At 37.3% G+C, this 19,744-nt stretch overlaps 1 protein-coding gene across 2 annotated transcripts in view; it reads left to right on the top strand.

Moving 5' to 3' along the window:
- KITLG (KIT ligand) overlaps positions 1-19,744 on the top strand; it is an 84,148-nt gene that overhangs the window by 23,835 nt on the left and 40,569 nt on the right. For both annotated transcript variants that reach the window (XM_008004211.3, XM_008004210.3), the window contains exon 2: positions 11,530-11,643. In XM_008004211.3, coding sequence (XP_008002402.1) covers positions 11,530-11,643 — 114 coding nt within the window. The remainder of the gene's footprint in view (positions 1-11,529; positions 11,644-19,744) is intronic.

The raw sequence follows: 19,744 nt of genomic DNA, 5'->3' as shown, positions 1-19,744 counted from the left end.
TGTATAACTGCTAAAGAGCTTTATTTATGAATAGCTAATGATCTACTTTTTAAACCTTTGTTACTAATTGAATAATCTATACTGCTGTCACAAATACTTACTCTATTATGTACATCTGTATTAAAATTAATAACAGTGAAAACCTGAATACTCAGGCCCTATATTCTTACCTGAGGTATCAGTCTTTTATCAGGGATTGTTACACAGGGTCAAAACTGCTGACCTCACCCGGCTTTGTTAACCTCAGGTGAGTTGTTCCCTATTCCTAGGCCATTTAAAAAGGGGAAATGCTGAGTTGATTATTTTAGTCCCACTCTTTCGGGGCTGTCTGATCCCTTCTACCAAGACAGAAGTGAACTTTCTAGCCCTTTCTATGATCACTCACTCTCTTCTTTCTTTTTTGGCAAACTGTAGTAATATACTTTTGAAATTCCCTCATATTCATTCAGTCCTGTAGTCCATCCACTGAGGTTGACTTTTAGTTCCATCAACTCAATGGCAACTGCCCTCATTAAGGTCAGCTCCATTAAGTACTCTTTAGTAAACATCATATTGACACCTTTTAGTGCTGGTTTTATTCATTGCCCTCTCCCTTTTTTTTTTTTTCCTCCATTGGCTGCAGTACCCCCACAATCAACTGATTTCCCTCTCATGTATTTGGCTTTGCATTCTCTCATCTCCTACGCAGATAGTTCATGATAGAATGTCCTCCTTGTATGGAAGTATTCTCTAAGGTTTTTGGTGATAAACTCCCAGACTCCTGCTGCCTGTTCTCTTCCTACATATCTGGATCAGCAAATAGCATCACTTTTTACACATTCACCCAAACTGGAACCTGGAAGTCATTTGTGCCTCTTCCCCTTTTGACCCTACCCTCTTTGCATTAGTCACCAACTTCTTCCGTTCTACTTCCATATCCTGTTGAACGTGTTCATTTTTCTCCATTCTCAATGCCACTGCCCTAGTTACGGCCCTCATCATCTCGATTTTGGATTACTTCAGTGACTTCCTAATGGGCCTCATGCCCCCAGGCTTGTTGCCCTCCCTCCTCCAGTCCATCCTTCATTCTGATGCCTGATAAACCTTTTAACAATAAATCAGATCTTGACACTCCCCTGCTTAAAATCATTCTGGGTCTCCCCAGTGCTTTTAAAATGGAAACTAAATCAATTAGCAAAATTAGGAGGGCCTCTATATCTCTCTCTGTAGCCTTGTATTTTTTTTTTTTTTTTTTTTTGCTTATTCTCATTTTTCAATGGAGTAAAAAGTCACAGAATTCTAAGAACATGCCTTGTTTCCACACTTCTGTGGGCACCTGCTACTGCCTCTGTCAGGGGTCTTCTCCCTCACTGTCTTTGAGTTGGCTGCCCCCAATCACCTTTGGAGAAGCTTCTCCCCCCAGAAACTATCTCTCAGCCCCTCCCTCAAATGCTCCCCTCCCCAAGTCGGGTTTAGCTGTACTTGGGGCAGGGGATGGTTGAGGGAGTGGCTGGGCCTTTTCTCACTGACGCCCACCTCTGTGCTGTGTTCTCCAGTAACTTGAGCTTCCTGAGGTGGATGACCATAGTCTTTCTGTCTTAAGCTTATGTATTTATTAGATACTCTGGACATGTCTGTTGAATGAATAAGTGGCTCCTGGGATAATGTTACTAGAAGTCTGAAAGCACCCAATTTTGTTTTTATAAGAAGAAACAACTTATCGCTTTATTTTTTGGGTTACTCCCCTCCCTCTAGCTATGTAAAGTTTTGTTTAAGCTATAAATAAGTGTAACTTGATTTACCTGCTGACTTTATTCAACCTAGTAACAACTTGACATGTAGTTTCAGTTTGAAACTGATTGAGTTAAAGAGACGTATATGCCTTCTGCAATATGACCCTTTTAAATAAAATTTAGTTGTTCATTAAATATAAATGAAGTCAGTTTTATTATCTAACCGGCCCAGTATTTTTCTTTCCAGCATATCTAGTGTCGGTTTTGGTTTATATCCAGTCCAGCAATTTCCTAGCAAAGTGGCCATGAGGAAGTTACCTAATCTCTCCAAATTGTGTTTTGCTCACCTGCAGAATAGGGTAATAATATCTACCTCGTTGATGGGAGGATTATAGGAAATAATATCTGCAAACTGCTTGTCCTATGTGCAGCCCTTATGAGTCCATATATTTTGAGTTATTTCCCCTTTAAGTGGCATTTACATATAGAACAAGGACTGATTATTAAAGGGTGAATTTCCCCAAATTTTTCTCATATATTGAGTACCTTGAAATCTTTAAATTCCCTTATTACATTAAATTGCCTTATTATATTACATCATCTGCCTTTTTATATTAAGCAATTTCTTTCTAGGATGTTCAGTTTTTTGTTATAAGAGCGTATTCATTACATATTTTAGTGATCACCCATATTTTAAAACATTTTTAGTTTACTTCACAAAAGGATTTTTGTGGAGGGAAGTTAGAAGAGTATCTTTAAAAGATTTTGGCACCCACCAATTTGGTTCCAAGCTGGTCTGAGTTTCAATTAGTTACTCTGGTAACATCTGCTTTATTGATAGTAGTTAAGTTTCAGAAACTGAAAAATCTACTAAATGTTTCATTTGTCCCTTTGAGATTACTGAACAGTGCTTAGAGAAGAATTTCAGTCAATATAAGATGATTAGGTATTTTCCTTATAATATTTAATGATAAATCTTTAAGCAATTAAAAGGATCTGAAAAAAGATGTCATATAGAACTGAATGATTATTCACCAAATGAGGCTCCTGTTGTTGGTTTACATAGATTATTTTTGGAAGATATGGTTCATATGAGTTAAGAAGACCTGAACTCAGGACTAATTACCATACCTGTATCTTGGTAACTGGCTTTCCTGTCTTTGGGTAGTTGAGCCAATTGGCTGTCTTCCAAAATACATTTGGGCTACAAGGGAACTGCCTGCTTCAATAGCTGGTATGCAAGATTAAAGAGAAGATGAATGTTGTTTTTGGCAGCAGCTGCTGTTTTGTTCAGGGCAGCTCTAATACCATTTCTTAGGTCTGTGCATAAAGAAAATGAGCTACACAAACACTTCACTCTCTTTTTGACTTTGTGAAGTCTGTAATGTGGACCCTGACAATGCATATTTTAAAATCACTTCTCATATTCTTAGAGAAAGAAAGGCTTTTTTTCCTGTATTTTTTTTTTCCCCAAGTTTAGAAGATTGGTATCTTCTGGTTTCTTGAACAGCATATGTCCTCCTGATGTTCTTAGGCTGCATGCATTTTAATTTCTACTGAAGAAAATGAATCTGCAGTGTGACTTATGTGTTGCAACACACGTTCAGATTAAGTCCATGGTTTCGTTTGGGGATTTTGTAGCTTCTTTTCCTGGCATATGGCTTTTTACTGTAAGGAAAGCTCTGTGTTCAGGAGGGATTGGTTATTGGGTGAATAGCCCACTGGAGTCTGCTGATGTTTGTTCTCAACGAAAATGAAAATTGAGCAAGACCTTTGCCTTTGAGATCTTAAGCCTCATCTTCTTGTAAATTCCTCCCACCCTAGACTTCTTTAAAGTGCTTTTCTAGTACTATCTGCTACTGTTAAAACCTACTCCCAGAAGAGGACCTGCCACATCTGTCACTGATGTTAACATAAATTTTAGTCAGTATTACTTCCCTCTACCAGAACTGTTTCTACTGCATGCCTTAGTTGTAACAGTGCACACAGATTTCTCGTTATTTTTTTTCCTAATCATGTAAATAATTTGAAGGCAACATTTAGCAATGAAAAGATTATTGGAATTTTGTGTGTTGTGGGGGAATACACGGGGGACAATTTTGATGCATGTTTCTAAAAAAAAACGAGAACTACCCACGACAATATGTGTCTATACAATGAAAGACTATCCAGAAATGAGAGGTTATCACACAATGAGCTTGACCTAGAGAGAAAAGTTGTACAATGATTAAACAAAGTAGCAAAGAAAAATGTCATATACAGCTGCAGAGAATGTTAACAGGAAAAAAACAAAAAACAAAAAACAACAGATGATTACCCAAACTGAAAAGATACATTTTAGAGCAGAAGTCACAAACACAGGGACATTTTGCTTCAGGAGTATATCTCCATTAGGGGGTGTGTGAGCGTGTGTGCACACCCACACATTTAGGTACCCTATCCCCTCAGAGTTTCCAGAAATTGGAATAAGAGGAAGAGAAAACAAAGATAAATATTTTGTTGATATATTAGAACACCTCATTTAATTGGAAGTCAATTGTCTGGTAACTGAAGCTACTCTAAACACAGTTCAGAACTAATAAATAAATGAAAAAGGTGTGTGAACTCAAAGTCAGTGTGAAAATATTCATGTGCTAAAGGTCATACTCTTTGTTCATGGGAGATTTACTCTATAAAGTCTTTTCTCAGAAAGTTTTACTCAAACATTTTTGAAGTACTTGTTTCCTGGTTTCCTAGCCAATGCAAAGCCCATAAACCACACAACAAATAATTGCATAGCATCCGCAGTTTAAATAGTTTCTCATTTGATTCTTACTACTAGTTCATGAAATGGGTAAGACAAAAATTATTTTTACTCTCGTTTTACAGGCTGATAAATGGATACTCAGGGGGATTAACTGACTTGTTTGAAGTCACATGGGAAGGGACTGAGAGGTTTTCTGGATCCATATTCTGCCCATGGTTTCCAAAAGCGTTTTTTTGTTTTGTTTTGTTTTGTTTTGTTTTTTTTCCTAATTTCTTCTTAGTCCTTGGAAACCTTTGTTTAAACAGGATCTTTCTAAGAGGCATGAACAAATTAAAAAAAAAAAAAAAAAGCTGAGCTGCTCTGCTTAAAATAAAGGGGGCCAAGAATTCTGGCAGAGGCAGTTCACTTTCCTCATCTGGAATAGCTTGACTATCACTACACTACACCATTCATTCATTCACTCATTCATTCATTCATTCATTCCAAAAGTATTTCAATTGAGCTGTGTTTTATTTTTCTGTTGCTGCTGTAATAAATTGCCACAAATTTATTGACTGACTGGGTGTAGTGGCTCACGCCTGTAATCCCAACACTTTGGGAGGCTAAAGCAAGTAGATTACCTGAGCTCGGGAGTTCAAGACCAGCCTGGCCAACGTGGTGAAACTCCGTCTCTACCAAAAATACAAAAAAAAAAAAAAAAAAAAAAAAAAAAAAAAAAAAAAAAAAAAGGCCGGCCGTGGTGGCAGGCACCTTTAATCCCAGCTACTCGGGAGGCTGAGGCAGGAGAATCACTTGAACCTCGGAAGCGGAGGTTGCAGTGAACCGAGACCGCATCACTGCACTCCAGCCTGGGCAACAGAGAGAGAGAGACTCCATCAAAATATATATATATATATAAAATAATTTTGAAGATCAAATGTTCAAAATAGGGCTCACTTAAATCAAAGTATCAATTGGACTGTGTGTTGCTTTCCAAAGACTCCAGGGGAGAATCTGTTTCTTTCTCTTTTCCAGCTTCTAGAAGCTTCCTACATTCCTTGACTCCTGGTCCCTTCTCTCTATTTTCAATGCCAGCAAGGACGTGTTGAGTCCTTTTCATGTCACATTTACTGACTGTTCTTCCATCATTGCGCCTGTCTCTGAACAGAGCTGGAAAATAGTCTCCATTTTTAAGGACCATGGGGATTAGATTAGACCCAGGGAATCTAGTATAGTCTCTTCATCTCTAGTTCTTAACGTAATCATGTCTGGAAAGTCCATTTTGCCATATGTGATGATATATTCACAAGTTCCAAGAATTAGAACATGGACATCTTTGGGACCATTATACTTCCTGCTGTAAGCTCCCATATGGGACATGTGTTGTGCTCATCATCAAGAGTGCAGGAGACTGGAAATCGGCATGTTAGTGGTAAAAATATGTTGCAAGTAATGACATGACAATCTGGGGGAAACAGGAAAACTAAGGAACAAACAAGTGAAACCTAAATGTTTAAAAGTTATACAAACAAGTACAGTAATTTGGAACCTCTTGGAGAAGGGAAGTTACAACTACATAAGTGAGATACTTTGAAAGTCTTCCTTTTATTTGATGACCCTGAACCGTCAAAGAAAAGCAAAATTTAATATTTCAATTCACTGTTTAAGAAATCAAAGTGTGTGTACAATATTAGAAAGACTTCTGTGTAGAAAAGTTAATACTGAAAAATTTCTGTTTTATATAAAGAAGTAAGCTCTGCAGTTCAGCTCTCTCCTGAGTATACTGATGAAAGAGGTGTCATCACCGCTTCGCAAAAACCTCAGTATTTCTAACTTGATTATCCCCCTGTCCTAATGTTTAGCTATGCCAGAATGAATTCTTTAATTTTATGAAAGGTAGGTAGTTTAAATGGTAGCAAAGTATCTGAAAAATTAAATTACAATATGAATTTATTTATAATGGCTTTAAAATAAAGGGCTTTAAGAAATATAGGTTTTTCAGAGATATTTGAATGTTCATAAGCCAACATAGATTTAATTTTAGCATTTACCCAGTAGATTTTTGTAAAATGAACAAAACCATATCTTTGTAAGCTATTTCAATTTAACTGATACAAAAAAATATATTGCCCTGATCAAATCATTCTTCATTTATTATAGCAGTCTGTGTTGATATATTTTAAGGAACTATCCAATGACATATATTAAAAATGATGGTTTGAATAATGTAGAATATTCAGCTGGGGCATGGAATGTGGAACAGACTTGTCTCCATATGCTTGATATTTGCAAAATTATTAAAGTTTTAGAGATTTGCTATCACATCACAGTTCTCACAAATCACCTAACAGATTTGCGGGAGTTCTGGGACAGTGTAGAGGGGCTAAAAGGACAGGAGTTAGAATTGGACAGATCTGGGCTTACTGATTTCACCACTCAGAAGTCACCAAATGTCCCTATACCTCAACTCCTTCATCTTTAAAATTAGGACATATGAAAGTTATTGTTTTTTCGTTATTAAATATCTAAGATGCTTGGTATATAGTAAATGTTCAGTAACTTTTAGCTCAAAACACCACCAGCATCTGCATTTACATTCCAGCACTCTGCCTGATAGAATTGAACTACTTATACTCCTATTTAAAGCCACACTTTCTACTTGAGAACTGAATCTCACCCCTTCTTTCCTGCTCAAGGCTGTAGCCCAAGCAGTCCCCTCTCTTCTGACCTATATTGCCAATTGCTTCCTCCTATTGGATCATTCCCATAGGCATAGACACATTCTGATGTTTCAACCTTCTTACAAAGAAAACTCTCTTCACCCCCAATTTCTTGCCAGCTACTTCCCCATCTTGGTTTTATTTATGTGTTTGTTTATCCAGTTGCTCTCCTTTGAAGGAAAACTTCAAAACAACTGTTCATACTCATTGTTTCTGGTTAGTCTTGTCTCTTGCTTGCTTAAACCCACCGTAGACTGGCTTTTTCCCGTACCACTTCAGTAAAAGTGCTCTTGTTAATATCACCAGTGACCTTAATGTTGCCAAACCAGTAGTCAGTTCTCAGTCCTTGTCTTACTCGACCTATAACCAGCATTTGACATAGTTTGACCTTCTTTTCCTTAAAGTACTTTTTTAAAGTCTTGACTTTCTTCCATGATCTTTTTGCTTTGCTCTCTTGGACTCTTTTGTGGCTTCTAACTCTTCTGTCAGATCCCTTAAGGTTAGAACACCATAGCATGCTCAGTTCTTTGTTCTTTTTTGTACTTTTACTCACTCCCTTGGTGATCTCATCCACTCATTTGCTTAACACCCCATTTATATATGGAAGGCTATCATATTTATATCTGCAGCCCAGGCTTCCCTCCTAAGTCCAGATTTAAATATCTTGACCTGGCATTATCACTAGAATACTTCAAAGACATCTTAAACTTAACATACTCAAAATTTAACTCCTGATCTGCCCCCCAAACCTTCTCTATCCCCAGTCTTCCCCATATCAGTTGATGGCAACAACATCTTTCCAGTAGTTCATACCAAAATTCTTATAGTCATCTTTGACTCTTTCTCTCAAATCTTACTCTGTCAGGAAATTCTCATGGTTCAGCCTTAGGAAGATGTCCAGAATCTAACCACTTTCAGTCAATGTATTACTATAACCCTTTCTTGATTGGGTTACAGCAACAACCTCCCAACGTGTCTGTTTCATTTTCTACCTGTTGTCACCCTAAAGTCTATTTTTATTATAGCAATCAGACTGATCTTATTTAATTAATTTATTTTTATTCTGAAGTATATTTATATTCCGCCTCTGCTCAAATTCTTGCAATGAATCCTATTTTATTCAAGTAAGAGTCAATGTCTGGGCAATGGGCTTCAATAAGCCCTACATAAGCTGGCCTCTCCATTGTCTGTCTGACATCATCATCCTCTACTGCTCCCTGATTTACTCTTGCTATGTCTTAAATAACAGATGTCTTAAACAGACCTTAGGACCTTGGCACCAGCTTTTCTCTCTGTATGCCGTACTCTTCCCACAGATGTCTGCGTGGACCACTGCCTTAGCTTTGTCCAATCTTTGATGAAATGTTGTCTTCTTAATGAGACACTTGTCAATATTACCCTGTTAAAAATTCCAAGCTGTTTCCATACATACTGCAATCTTTGGAAAGAAAAGAGTACAGTTAGTTCTGTGGCTCTTCTCTAGACTCAGAAATGCCTGGTGATTTGACCCTCCCTATAAGTCTTCTTTCAACAAGGACTCAAGAAACTTTTAGGTGTTCATCTATACTTCCTCCAAGAGAACTCAGCTGAAGTTACTAGGTAGCAAACACTGATGTGTGCTTTATTACAAGCATATATCATGCACTGATATGTATTAATATTTTATTCCTTCCTTCCTTCCTTCCTGCCTGCGTGCCTGCCTTCCTTCCTGCCTTCTTTCTTTACTTTCTTTCTCTCTTTCTCTCTTTCTCTTTCCTTTCTCTGAAATGGAGTCTAGCTTTTGTCTCCAGGCTGGAGTGCAGTGGCACGATCTTGGCTCATTGCAACCTCTGCCTCATGGGTTAAAATGATTCTGCTGCCTCAGCCTCCCCAGTAGCTGGGATTACAGGCGTGCACTGCCACACCGAGCTAATTTTTGTATTTTTAGTAGGGATGGGGATTCACCATGTTGGTCAGGCTGGTCTCGATCTCCTGACCTCGTGATCCACCCACCTCGGCCTCCTAAAGTGCTGGGATTATAGTCATGAGCCACCACAACCGGCCGACCTAACCTTTCTTAAAACTCAGTAGTACACATGGTGCTGAGCAAAGCCTCCTGTGACTCATGACTGTGATTGTCACTCTGAACCCAAGATCACCAGTAAGGCGGAGTAGACATTATGATTCCAATCCCCTTAACCTTGCTCTAATCTTTTGTTTTTTCCCATAGCTTTTGACACCTTTTGACATACTGTATAACCTAGTTACTAATGTTTGTTGATTAAGCCTTATGAGGGCAGGATTTTTTTGTTCATTATATAGGCCTAGCACCTAGAACAATGCCTGGTATATACCAGATACTCAATAAATACTTGTTAGATGAATGAATGAACAAATGTTTCTTTAGTATTTATTCAAGGCCAGGAGTAAAGGATTGTGAAGACCAGTAACAGAATTTCTGCCGTTAAATTTCTTTGAGCCAAGGATGTGATTATGGTCATTTCTGAGATTGGTCCATTACAGAGATGTCTTAGAGAAAGTTCCCAAATCACATCAGGAAAGAGGGGCTTAGAGAAGTTTATTTCCAGGGAGGTTATGTCTTAGCAATGACAATATAAAAGAAAGCTGAGTTTATTAAATTATATTTACACATGTGAAGGAAGATTGTGTTATTAACGGAGCGTTTGTATGTAGGGGTTGTCTGTCCAAAAAGAAGAATCCTCAGACAGAAATAATTTTTACAACTTAGTCTTCACTGTGGTGAAGAAAGATGATACTATGAAGAGTGTGACCTCACAGTGCTCAAAGTAGCCTTAAATTAAATTATGCAGGATTACTGCTAAAATAGACCATGGTGGTAAGGGAATAAAAGGATTTTAATTTTGAATACAAACCACTTTATCCATGTAATTAGCATTGTAGTTTTAGAAATTTTAGCAAATAAGAATCATTATTTGTTCTAGTATAATATCTAGTTAGCATGCAGATATTAATTGAAAATAATAATCCAGTTCCTTTTAAATATGGCTAGCTATGTAAATAGAGAATATTTCTAGCCATGTGCATCTGGACTCTTGTGTAATTTTAAGATTTTACAGAAGAATGGTATCTCATAAAAGAATTCACACATATTTTAAGATGTCTTCACATCTGCATGGTTTTGTCATGTTGTTTATTTTTCCTGGAACGCTCATCTTTTTTTTTTTTTGTCAGCCCTTGCAAATCTTCCTTGTCCTCCTAAATCCGGGCACAGTCACATTTTCTCTCTGGCTTTTCTTGGCACTGTCTTCCTGCAACTGGTTCTCCCCCTTAAGGTTAATTGATTAATTGCTTCCTCCTCTGTGTTCCCAAAGTGTTTATCACAAGGTGTGGGTGTTACTTATTTACCTGCCTCTGAGTTTCAAGGGCATCTTCATCATCTTTGTTACCCTAGTGACTGGCACTGTTTCTGTAGCATAATACATGTTCAATAAATGGTTATTGAATTTGAGCATCAGAATATATTTTTACCTTGACCACTGATTCACCCAGCAAATATTTATTAAGGGCTTTTTATATGCAAGATACTGTGTTATGTGTTGTGAAGATACTACAAAGATAAATCAGATGCACAAGTCCTTGAAACTCTATAGTGTAATAAGGAATAATAAGTCATGCATTAAAACAACTATAATACATGATAGAAAATGTTGTTTTCAAGCCGATGTGTAGGTTATGTGTGTTTGAGAGAGAGAGAGAAGACAGATTACTTTCTGCTAGGGTTCAAGAATGCCTTCCTATTGGCTAAGGAAATATTTTCCTTAAGTGACCAAAAAGCTGTGTTTCAAAATATTCTTTTGATGACTCACAAATTAAGTGGAATTCTGTCTTAGGTCTAAAAATACACATCTCTGTCACTTTAACTTGGTGTACTCTTGTAGATTATTGAATTAAAGCACTGCTCAGGGGTTATACTGCTACTTGCCAAGGGTCTACATTTAAAGTAGAAATAAGATGTTTCTTTTGGTGCCATAAGGTATACATTTTATGCATTCTCTAGCTTTTAGAAGACACCCTAAAGGCTAAGTCTTTAACATGCTGTTACAAGTTTATTCCTAATTGCCATTGGGAAATTGGCTGAAGAAAGTTTTTGACAAAAGTTAACAATATTGTCATTGAGAGAATAATTCAAAATGGATTTTAACTAAAAGCTTTTTAAAACTTTGGTGAACATAGCTTGAATGTGTAATATTTAATTGCATTTAAGCCAATAACATATATATATATATATATATATATATATATATATATATTAGACTGGCCTTTTTGTGCATCAAGGCATTAGATGTTAAAAGTTTGAATGATTACAGATTTTAACTGATGATCACCAAACAATTTTTCTGTTTTCATTTAGACTTGGATTCTCACTTGCATTTATCTCCAACTGCTCCTATTTAATCCTCTCGTCAAAACTGAAGGGATCTGCAGGAATCGTGTGACTAATAATGTAAAAGACGTCACTAAATTGGTGAGTAAGGAATGCTTTAAAGTGCCGTGTAAAAAAGAGCTGTGGCTCTTTTTCCTGTGCTTGTTGATCAAAGATTTAGATTTTTCTTGCCCCAAAGTACTGTTTTCCTAAGGTGGGGAAAGGAATCATTGGGTTACTATAAAGGGTTTATAGAAAGCAGGTAGTGAGATATATAAGGTCATGGATAATTTGTTGGTAAAACTGGCTAGTTGCACACCGCTGTTGTGACTGCTTCTTTGCTGGTCTTCTCGCCCTCCTTCATAGGCAGTGAAGGAGGACCTTGGAGAGTTCGCTGTGTGCTGATGGGCTTGCCCCGGCTTGTTCCCCATAATCTCTCCAGTGGGTTCCCCAGCATGTTCTATTTCCCCTTCACTTGTCTTCCTACTCTTCTCTAAAAAGCCTAACGAAAGGAAATCTGAAATGGCTATTCTCCCCATTCCATCAGTATGAAGACCCTGTCACGTGTCAGTGGGCGTTTGCTTCTTCAGGGAATGTAGAGAGGTGATCGATTGCCCACATGCTGAAGGGACTCATCTCCCTGGTTTGTGACACTGAACTCTTCCCTCAACGAAAGCCATTTGCATTGCTGCCCCTAAGTCACTGCCAGCTCCATGCTATGCTTTTCCAGGTGCTTTCTCTCAAGATCAAGCCACAGAGAGGGCATAACACATCTGGAATGCATCCTTCCCAACCCTCACAATCTAGGAGAGATCTTACATGCTTGTTTGAACCATGTATGATTTCAGGATGAACAAAGCTTGAGAAGCAATTTTTTAAAATTCCTGGTTATTTAAATACTGACTGGAGAACCGAGGTGATGTGAGAATAGGTAAGAAATGAGGGTTGTGATGTAGAGAAAGGGATGAAAAGTTTATTTGTTGGGGTAATAGGATAAGGAGTAGAAGGGACTCTATTTATCTTCCCTCTTCTTGATACATATTTTCCGGTGTGTATGTTTTATTTTGGGTTTATAATAGAACTTCAAAACAGAAGTTTAAGGCCACTGTTGAAGTCTTGCTAGCTTAGCCTCAATATAGAAGTAGAAACCTACAGACACAGTTTATACAAATTCCTTAGGACCTAGAGAGTTAAGGTTTAAAAGCATTCTCCCATACAGCAGCAGCAGATGTATCAGTATGTCTTACTTGAGGGAACTGTGAGCAAAGCCATGCAAGAGTTGCCTGATATATACCCGGGTAGCTATTGTGTATAGGGTGGGGGTGAGGGGGGCATATTTTTTTAAAAAAACCATACTGTTTAAAAACAGATCATGTTTTTTTCCTTGAGTTGCTTGTTAGTTTGTGACCCAAGAAACAACACTAAAAGGACAGTATGTGTTTAAAATTTAACTTTTGTGCATGACCTGGGTTCTAGTCTAGACTTAACATGTGATGGCTATGTGACTTTAGTCAAGGCACTTGACCTCTTCAAGCCTCAGTTTCTTCATCTGTTAAATAGAGATAATATGTCAGAGGGATCTGAGGATAAATGGTAACAATGTAGCCTAAGCCCATAGTGAGCACAGTGCCTGGCACATAGTAGATATTTGGTAAGTGTTAGACACTGTTACTATTTTATGATTATGTGAACTTAGGGAAGAGGAACCATACCAAGTGCCTCAGTTTAGAGCTGAAATGAGTGTCAGGTGGCATTACTGGAAGTAGGATGGTAGTAAGCACCATGAGATCAGTTACTGCCTTAACTCCCATCTGACTACTTATGCCCATGCCTAAATTCATTTATCAATAAATTGTTCTCAGATTCTAGAAGCTATTGACAAGATCAAGCAGAATACTACAGAAAATGTTACGGTAAACTTGTGTGAGATGACCGAGTCGAGCAAACATGCACATGATCTTAGCTTTCTGTAAGGAAGATAAAGATTTAGAGACAAGATGAAGGAAAGAATAAGTCTACAAAGCAAGACAGACCCTTGTAGATGTAATGGTGCAAAACTACTTTTTAATGTATGTTATCTTAATACCCAATGGGCTCAGTCAGTTGTTGGCTAAATTATTCATCTGGGACTTTTAATGGTGATATAAGAGAAGGGTGGGGACAGCAAAGTAGAAGGTGTTCATTAAATGTTTGCTGCGTAAGTGAAGAAGAAGAAATGATGTGCTCCACTTTAATGAGCATCACAATCACCTGTCATGCTGATGAAAATTATGCCTGTATTCACAATAGCAAAGACTTGGAACCAACCCAAATGTCCATCAGTAATAGACTGGGTAAAGAAAATGTGGCCCATATACATGATGGAATACTATGCAGCCATAAAAAGGATGAGTTCATGTCCTTTGCAGGGACATGGATGAAGCTGGAAACAATTAATCTCAGCAAAATATCATAAGAACAGTAAACCAACCACCACGTGTTCTCACTCATAAGTGAGAATTGAACAATGAGAACACATGGACACAGGGAGGGAAACATCACGCACTGATGTGACCTGTTGGGGAGTGGGGCGCTGGGGCGGGGAAAGCGTTAGGAGAAATACCTAATGTGAATGACGAGTGGATGGGTGCAGCAAACCAACCTGGCATGGTTATACCTCCGTAACAAACCTGCACGTTGTGCACATGTACCCTAGACCTTAAAGTATAATAATAATTTAAAAATTGCAAGTGCCTGGACCTACAGCAAGAAACTGCTTTGATAAGTCTGAGAAAGGGATCCAAACATCTATGTTTTTAACAAATTTCTGAAAGGAGGCTTAAGAGCAATTGCTCTAGATGGTCTCTTCTGTCATTATTTAGAAACGAAAATGTCTTGACTCTTATTTAATCTCAACTCCTATTATGACTAGTTATCTGTGTTGTATAGATTTATAAGGATGCCAGATTAATACAAATCTTCAAAATATGTTTAAAGTAGGTCATTACTTTAGAACCAGCAGATCACAGTCTCTCAGGGAGTTATTTAAGGTACAGCTCTAAGAGCATCACTATTCTGAATCTCAACTTGTGGAGATGGGGTGTAAGAACCCTAATGTTTCCAACGAGCATCTACATAAAAGTTATTTATGTAGAAGTATCAAGACTGCTTAGGCAATAATGCTTATAGTGTGTGTGTGTGTGTGTGTGTGTGTGTGTGTGTTTTAATGTTTGAAGTGGAGTGTTCCTATCCTAACTTATTAATTTCATTTATTCAAGCAGCACCATGAGTGACTGTTGAGATTTATGGATGTAGATAATCACAGCCTTTCTCTAAAGAATGCTGGGGCAGAGCATCTTGATGGAAGTCGGGATTACTGGGTTGTTTTAATGCCAGCTCCGCTATTACTTGGCTATGCGGCCTTGGACAAATCACTGAATCTTTCTGGCATTCAATTTCCTAGTTTTTCAAGTGAGGAACATGGACATGATCAATAGGTCTTAATCTAAGACTGATAAACTTCAAATGCTTACACATGAAGCTCAGAATTGTGCTGCCTTTGTATGCCTTATGTTCATTTCTGAGAGTGTGTGTAGGTTTTATCATTTCTCAGATAAATCTATGGCCCCAAAGAAGATGAGAACTACTAAATTAGAGAAATTTGGAGGCCCTTTTCAGCTTTGAGATTATTTTATTTCATAATGATTTTTTTTTTCAGGTTGCGTCTCTTGGAATAATTCAATAATGACTCGACTAAAGGAGGTTATATAGGATGAGAGGAACTTGCTTTGCAGACATAACCTTGCTACATTTTATGTGAGGGAAAGGAAGTGGCCTGACAGTTGATTTTTGCCTGTGCTCACAGTTATTCCTTCAATGGAAATCATTCCTTTGCAGCCCCTACCAGTTCCGTCTTTGCATTAGGTGGCAACCTGCACTGTGCCCATACACTTTATTTACTTGAAGTGATTCTCATGTCACAGAAGCACATGATTTATGAGTTTAATGTCAATTGTTTTAAATTTCTTCTTGAACACTTTATACTGCCCCTACAATCCCCATGGTTTTCATTTGAAATGTTTCTGGCATGTTTACTAAGCATAATAGTTCATCTATTTACAGAACATTTTGCTTTGTTTCTTTAAAAAGTGTTGCAAGACTTGTTTTAAATGGCAAACTCAGACTTACCTAAAGAAAGGGTCAAGTATCTGGGAAGAGGATGAATCAAGCTTTCATAACTTGTATCTATGGGATAGTTAGGTTGCAGCTTTTAGTAGTTGTAATTGTTCATATAAGAAGGAAATTCAAATATTGAAAGAGTTCAAACTAGTTTTCTCTGTGTATTCTCCCTCCTCTTCTCTTTGTTTGTGATGATGTTGTTTCTTCATTTGAGGCAGTTTAACTCAATATGATTTTGCTGCTAAAGAGAAAAATGTTTTTGTCTTTAACTTTCTATCGGGTAATGACTTGTCTTCCTCAAAACGTTTCTTAAGGTCCCATCCCCATCTCATAAAGGTGGAATTATTCTGTCTTCTCAAGGTCAGTCTACAAATTAGTAAGATAGCATTAGAACAAAGGAACCTATTGTTTTCCTGGTCTTGTGGTGGGCAGTTAATTCAAGTTGGCTATATTTATACATGATTCATGGAGATTAACATAATAAGAGATTATAAAAATATCCTCAGATAACACATTTTCACACTTTGAATAGATAGTCTTGATTAATTCTGATTATTTTTCTCTTCAAATATTATATTCCTCAAATATAATTACTACTGCATTAAAGTGAAGAATTGGAGTCCCTGAATGTCCCCATTTCTGGATGAATTGTTTTCTTCAAATGACCTATGTATATCATTAATAGTGAAGATTTCACATAATTTTGTTTGACCTTTGAAAAATAATAGTTTGAAAGATAGTTTTCAAATTTTATTTTATTAGGTTGCAATATTTAGCATTTTAACTTCTGCTCCTGTGGTCAGCAAAAAATTCATTCTCTATTTAAAGCTAAAATTTAAGGACATTTTGTATTTTTTTAAAAAAAGGACTATTAGAAATAATATTTATTAAAACTCTCTAGATAGATTGCTATATTATTAAGAGTATCAGTCTTATTGTTAGGAAAACATTGTTCTTCCTTTATAGAATAAATTACTTAGATAATGGGTCTTCTGCTCCTTGAATTTTTATGTTTATCTTTTGTGGAGATGTGGGTCCTTTTGTGTTGCCCAGGCTGGTCTCAAACTCCTGGTCTCAAGAGATCCTCCCACTTCTGCCTCCTGAAGTTCTGGGATTATAGGTGTCAGCCACCATGCGCAGCCTGCTCCTTGGTTTTTTAAAACAATAGTTACGAGTACATAGACACCATGCAGAAACACTTTGCATGGATTGTCTCCTTTACTTTTCATAACCTTATGAGGTAACTGTTTTTAGGCCCAGTACATTGGTTAGAAAGCTGAGATCTAGTGGTATTTAGTAACCTGATCATTATCACTTGGGAAATAGTTGAGTAGAGGTTTGACCCCCTAACTACATATCATTGCAGCACAGTAATGCAGTTCATAATTTATAATGCATTCCCAGTAGTTTCAGATGTAAATTTCAACCACAATTAATGAATTATCATTGTAACCTACTGAAATTTTTTTCCTGAATAGTAGTCACCTTATCTTACTGTGATTAGGAAGCTATCATACTGTAGAAGCTCAGTTAGTACTACTTAATTGAAATAATCATCATAAGGTATGTCATCATATGATAGGTCATCATCATAAGGTATGTCATCATCATGAGGTATTATACACTCCCTAAGTATTATAGTTTATAATCTCTTCCATTTGAAAGGAAAAATGGTTATCTGTCTTTATTTAGATATTCTTTACTGAGGAAAGATGACCTTGAAAAGCCTCTTAAAATTGTCATCTTAATTTTTTTTTTTTTTTTTTATGAGACAGGATGTCTGTCATCCAGTCTGGGGTACAATGGTGCAGTCATGGCTCACTGGAGCCTCAAACTCCTGGGCTCAAGTGATTCTCCTGCCTCAGCCTCTCTAGTAGCTGAGACTCCCAAGTAGTTGCCACCACACCTGACTAATTTTTAAAATTTTTGTCTTGAGATGGACTCTCACTTTGTTGCCAAGTCTGGTCTCAAACTGCTGACTTTGAGCGATCCTGTCACCTTGGCTTCTTAAAGCAGTAGGATTACAGGCATGAACCACTGTGCCCTGCCAATTTTGTAAAATCATGAATTGAGTTACCATTTTTAAAAAGTCCAATTACACTCGAAAACTATACAGGTGTGGTAATACACATGGTTGGTTAGATTTTTAGTCAATATTAGTAGTAGATAAATTTTTAGGAGAAACAAAACAGTAAAAAGCTTTTTTGGGGGGTGTTATTTCTGAAGGCTGAACAACTAATATTATAGTAAGCTACTGTATATGAGTGAACGATGACATTTAAATAGAAGTGTATAGCTTTTCTCCTCTACAGCCATGATTATTAAACAGTGCTAGGTCTGAAAATCATGGACTCTTTCCCCAGAACAGTTGACATATGCACAGCATTTTATTAAAGTGTCAAGGGAGTCATAGATCACTACTGAATTTTGATTCCTGCCTTGGACTTGGGAGAGACAGCCGAAACAAGTAAGGGTCTTGCAAAATGTCCAAGTGGCCGCTGATCTCATGAGATTTAGGGACCTCAGTGACATTTGAACCATGAAATTCAAAGGTTTTTAGATCAGTGATCTAGAGAGGAAGTTAAGTGTTCTGATTTAGAATTATTTTTCTTCTGAGTCCAAATACCTGCAGGGTGTGGTATGCAGCCAGTGCCAGTTTGGCTTGCAAAGACTTTTTCTTGGCCGAGTCTCCAGCATTTCCGAATGCTGTTCTCCCGTGGATATTTTTCCAGTGTCACTGGACATGGTCAATCCTTAGGATATCCAAAGAAGACAGTAAATAGGGCCCACCAGCACAGTTAGCTCATCATCCAGTGACTTGTTTTTGCAGTTTCTTATTTTACAATCTGGCATCGTATTGACATCCTTGCACTCCAAACCAAAGCTCATTACAATGAGTTAGCCTTTGGTAAAATTTTCCGTCAATTAATTTTTTTTTCTTTTCCATGAATTTCTTTTAGTAGAACAGATTTGTTTTTAAAAATATGTAGCCTGGGTTACTTATCCATTTAACTCTACCAACAGGGAATACCTCCCTGGACTCTAGACCTGGCTCCTGCTTTTCTAGTTTCTAGTTTACATGTAAATATTTAATGTATATTCAGATTCCTAGTGGTCTTCTAATCTTTTGTCTGTCTCTATTTTCTCTTTGCGCCAAACTGTCTTACCATACTAATCTTGCTATTTTACTACCATATTCCTTTGCTGAAACACGTTCAGTGTTGCATCACCTCTTACATAAGGAAGTCAAACCAGACTGAATTTATAGAAATTATCTAGTTTTCCCTCTTTATTTTACAGAAAGGGAGTAGAACTTCCACAGAGATGATGCTATGTGTCTAAGCAGAAGTGATTTGCTGTAGAGTTCTGGTGGTAGAACTGTTCCTGCTGTACTTTACTACCTCCCATTTGACCTCCTTAGCTCAACATTTGGAGGGTCTCTCTCAAATGCAGTTTTCCTGGAGTATTTCTTATCTCTTATCTGGTCTCCCTAACACATTATGAGTTTTCCCATTTCTTTGCCTTTGCACAGGACCCTTCCTCTATCTAGAATGTCCCACTCCCTTGCATTTAGTATTAATAGAAATTCATACTCATTCACATACCAGGCCTAACTAAGCACTTAGTATTTTACATGAGTTATTTAATCCTTATAAATCTGTCAGCTAGATTCTACATGATTCCCATGTGACTCACGTGAAAAATTAGGTTAAAGTAGATGAAGTGACTTGCCTAAGACTTCTGAGTTAGCAGGTTGCAGCGCCAGGATCCAACCTGAGTGGTCTGTCCCCAGAACCTGTGCTATTAATCCATACATTAAATTCACTGCCTCTAAGGAATATTTTCCAAGTTCCAGGCCATAGGCTCGCTCTGTGATATATATCAGAGAAGCAGAATTTATTGCATGGTTGTCTGTGCTTTCTGGAAGGTGAGTCAGTATACTACGGGGTTGAATATTTCCTCCCCAAAATGCTTGGGACCAAAAGTGGTTTCAGATTTCATATTTATTTTTCAGATTTTAGAATATTTGTGGTTTTTTCTTTTT

Source organism: Chlorocebus sabaeus, chromosome 11 (genome assembly GCF_047675955.1).
Source record: "Chlorocebus sabaeus isolate Y175 chromosome 11, mChlSab1.0.hap1, whole genome shotgun sequence".
In the NCBI taxonomy this organism is placed as follows: Eukaryota; Metazoa; Chordata; class Mammalia; order Primates; family Cercopithecidae; genus Chlorocebus; species Chlorocebus sabaeus.
The sequence above is the reverse complement of the archived record's forward strand: the minus strand, read 5'-3'. Positions and strand labels throughout refer to the sequence as shown.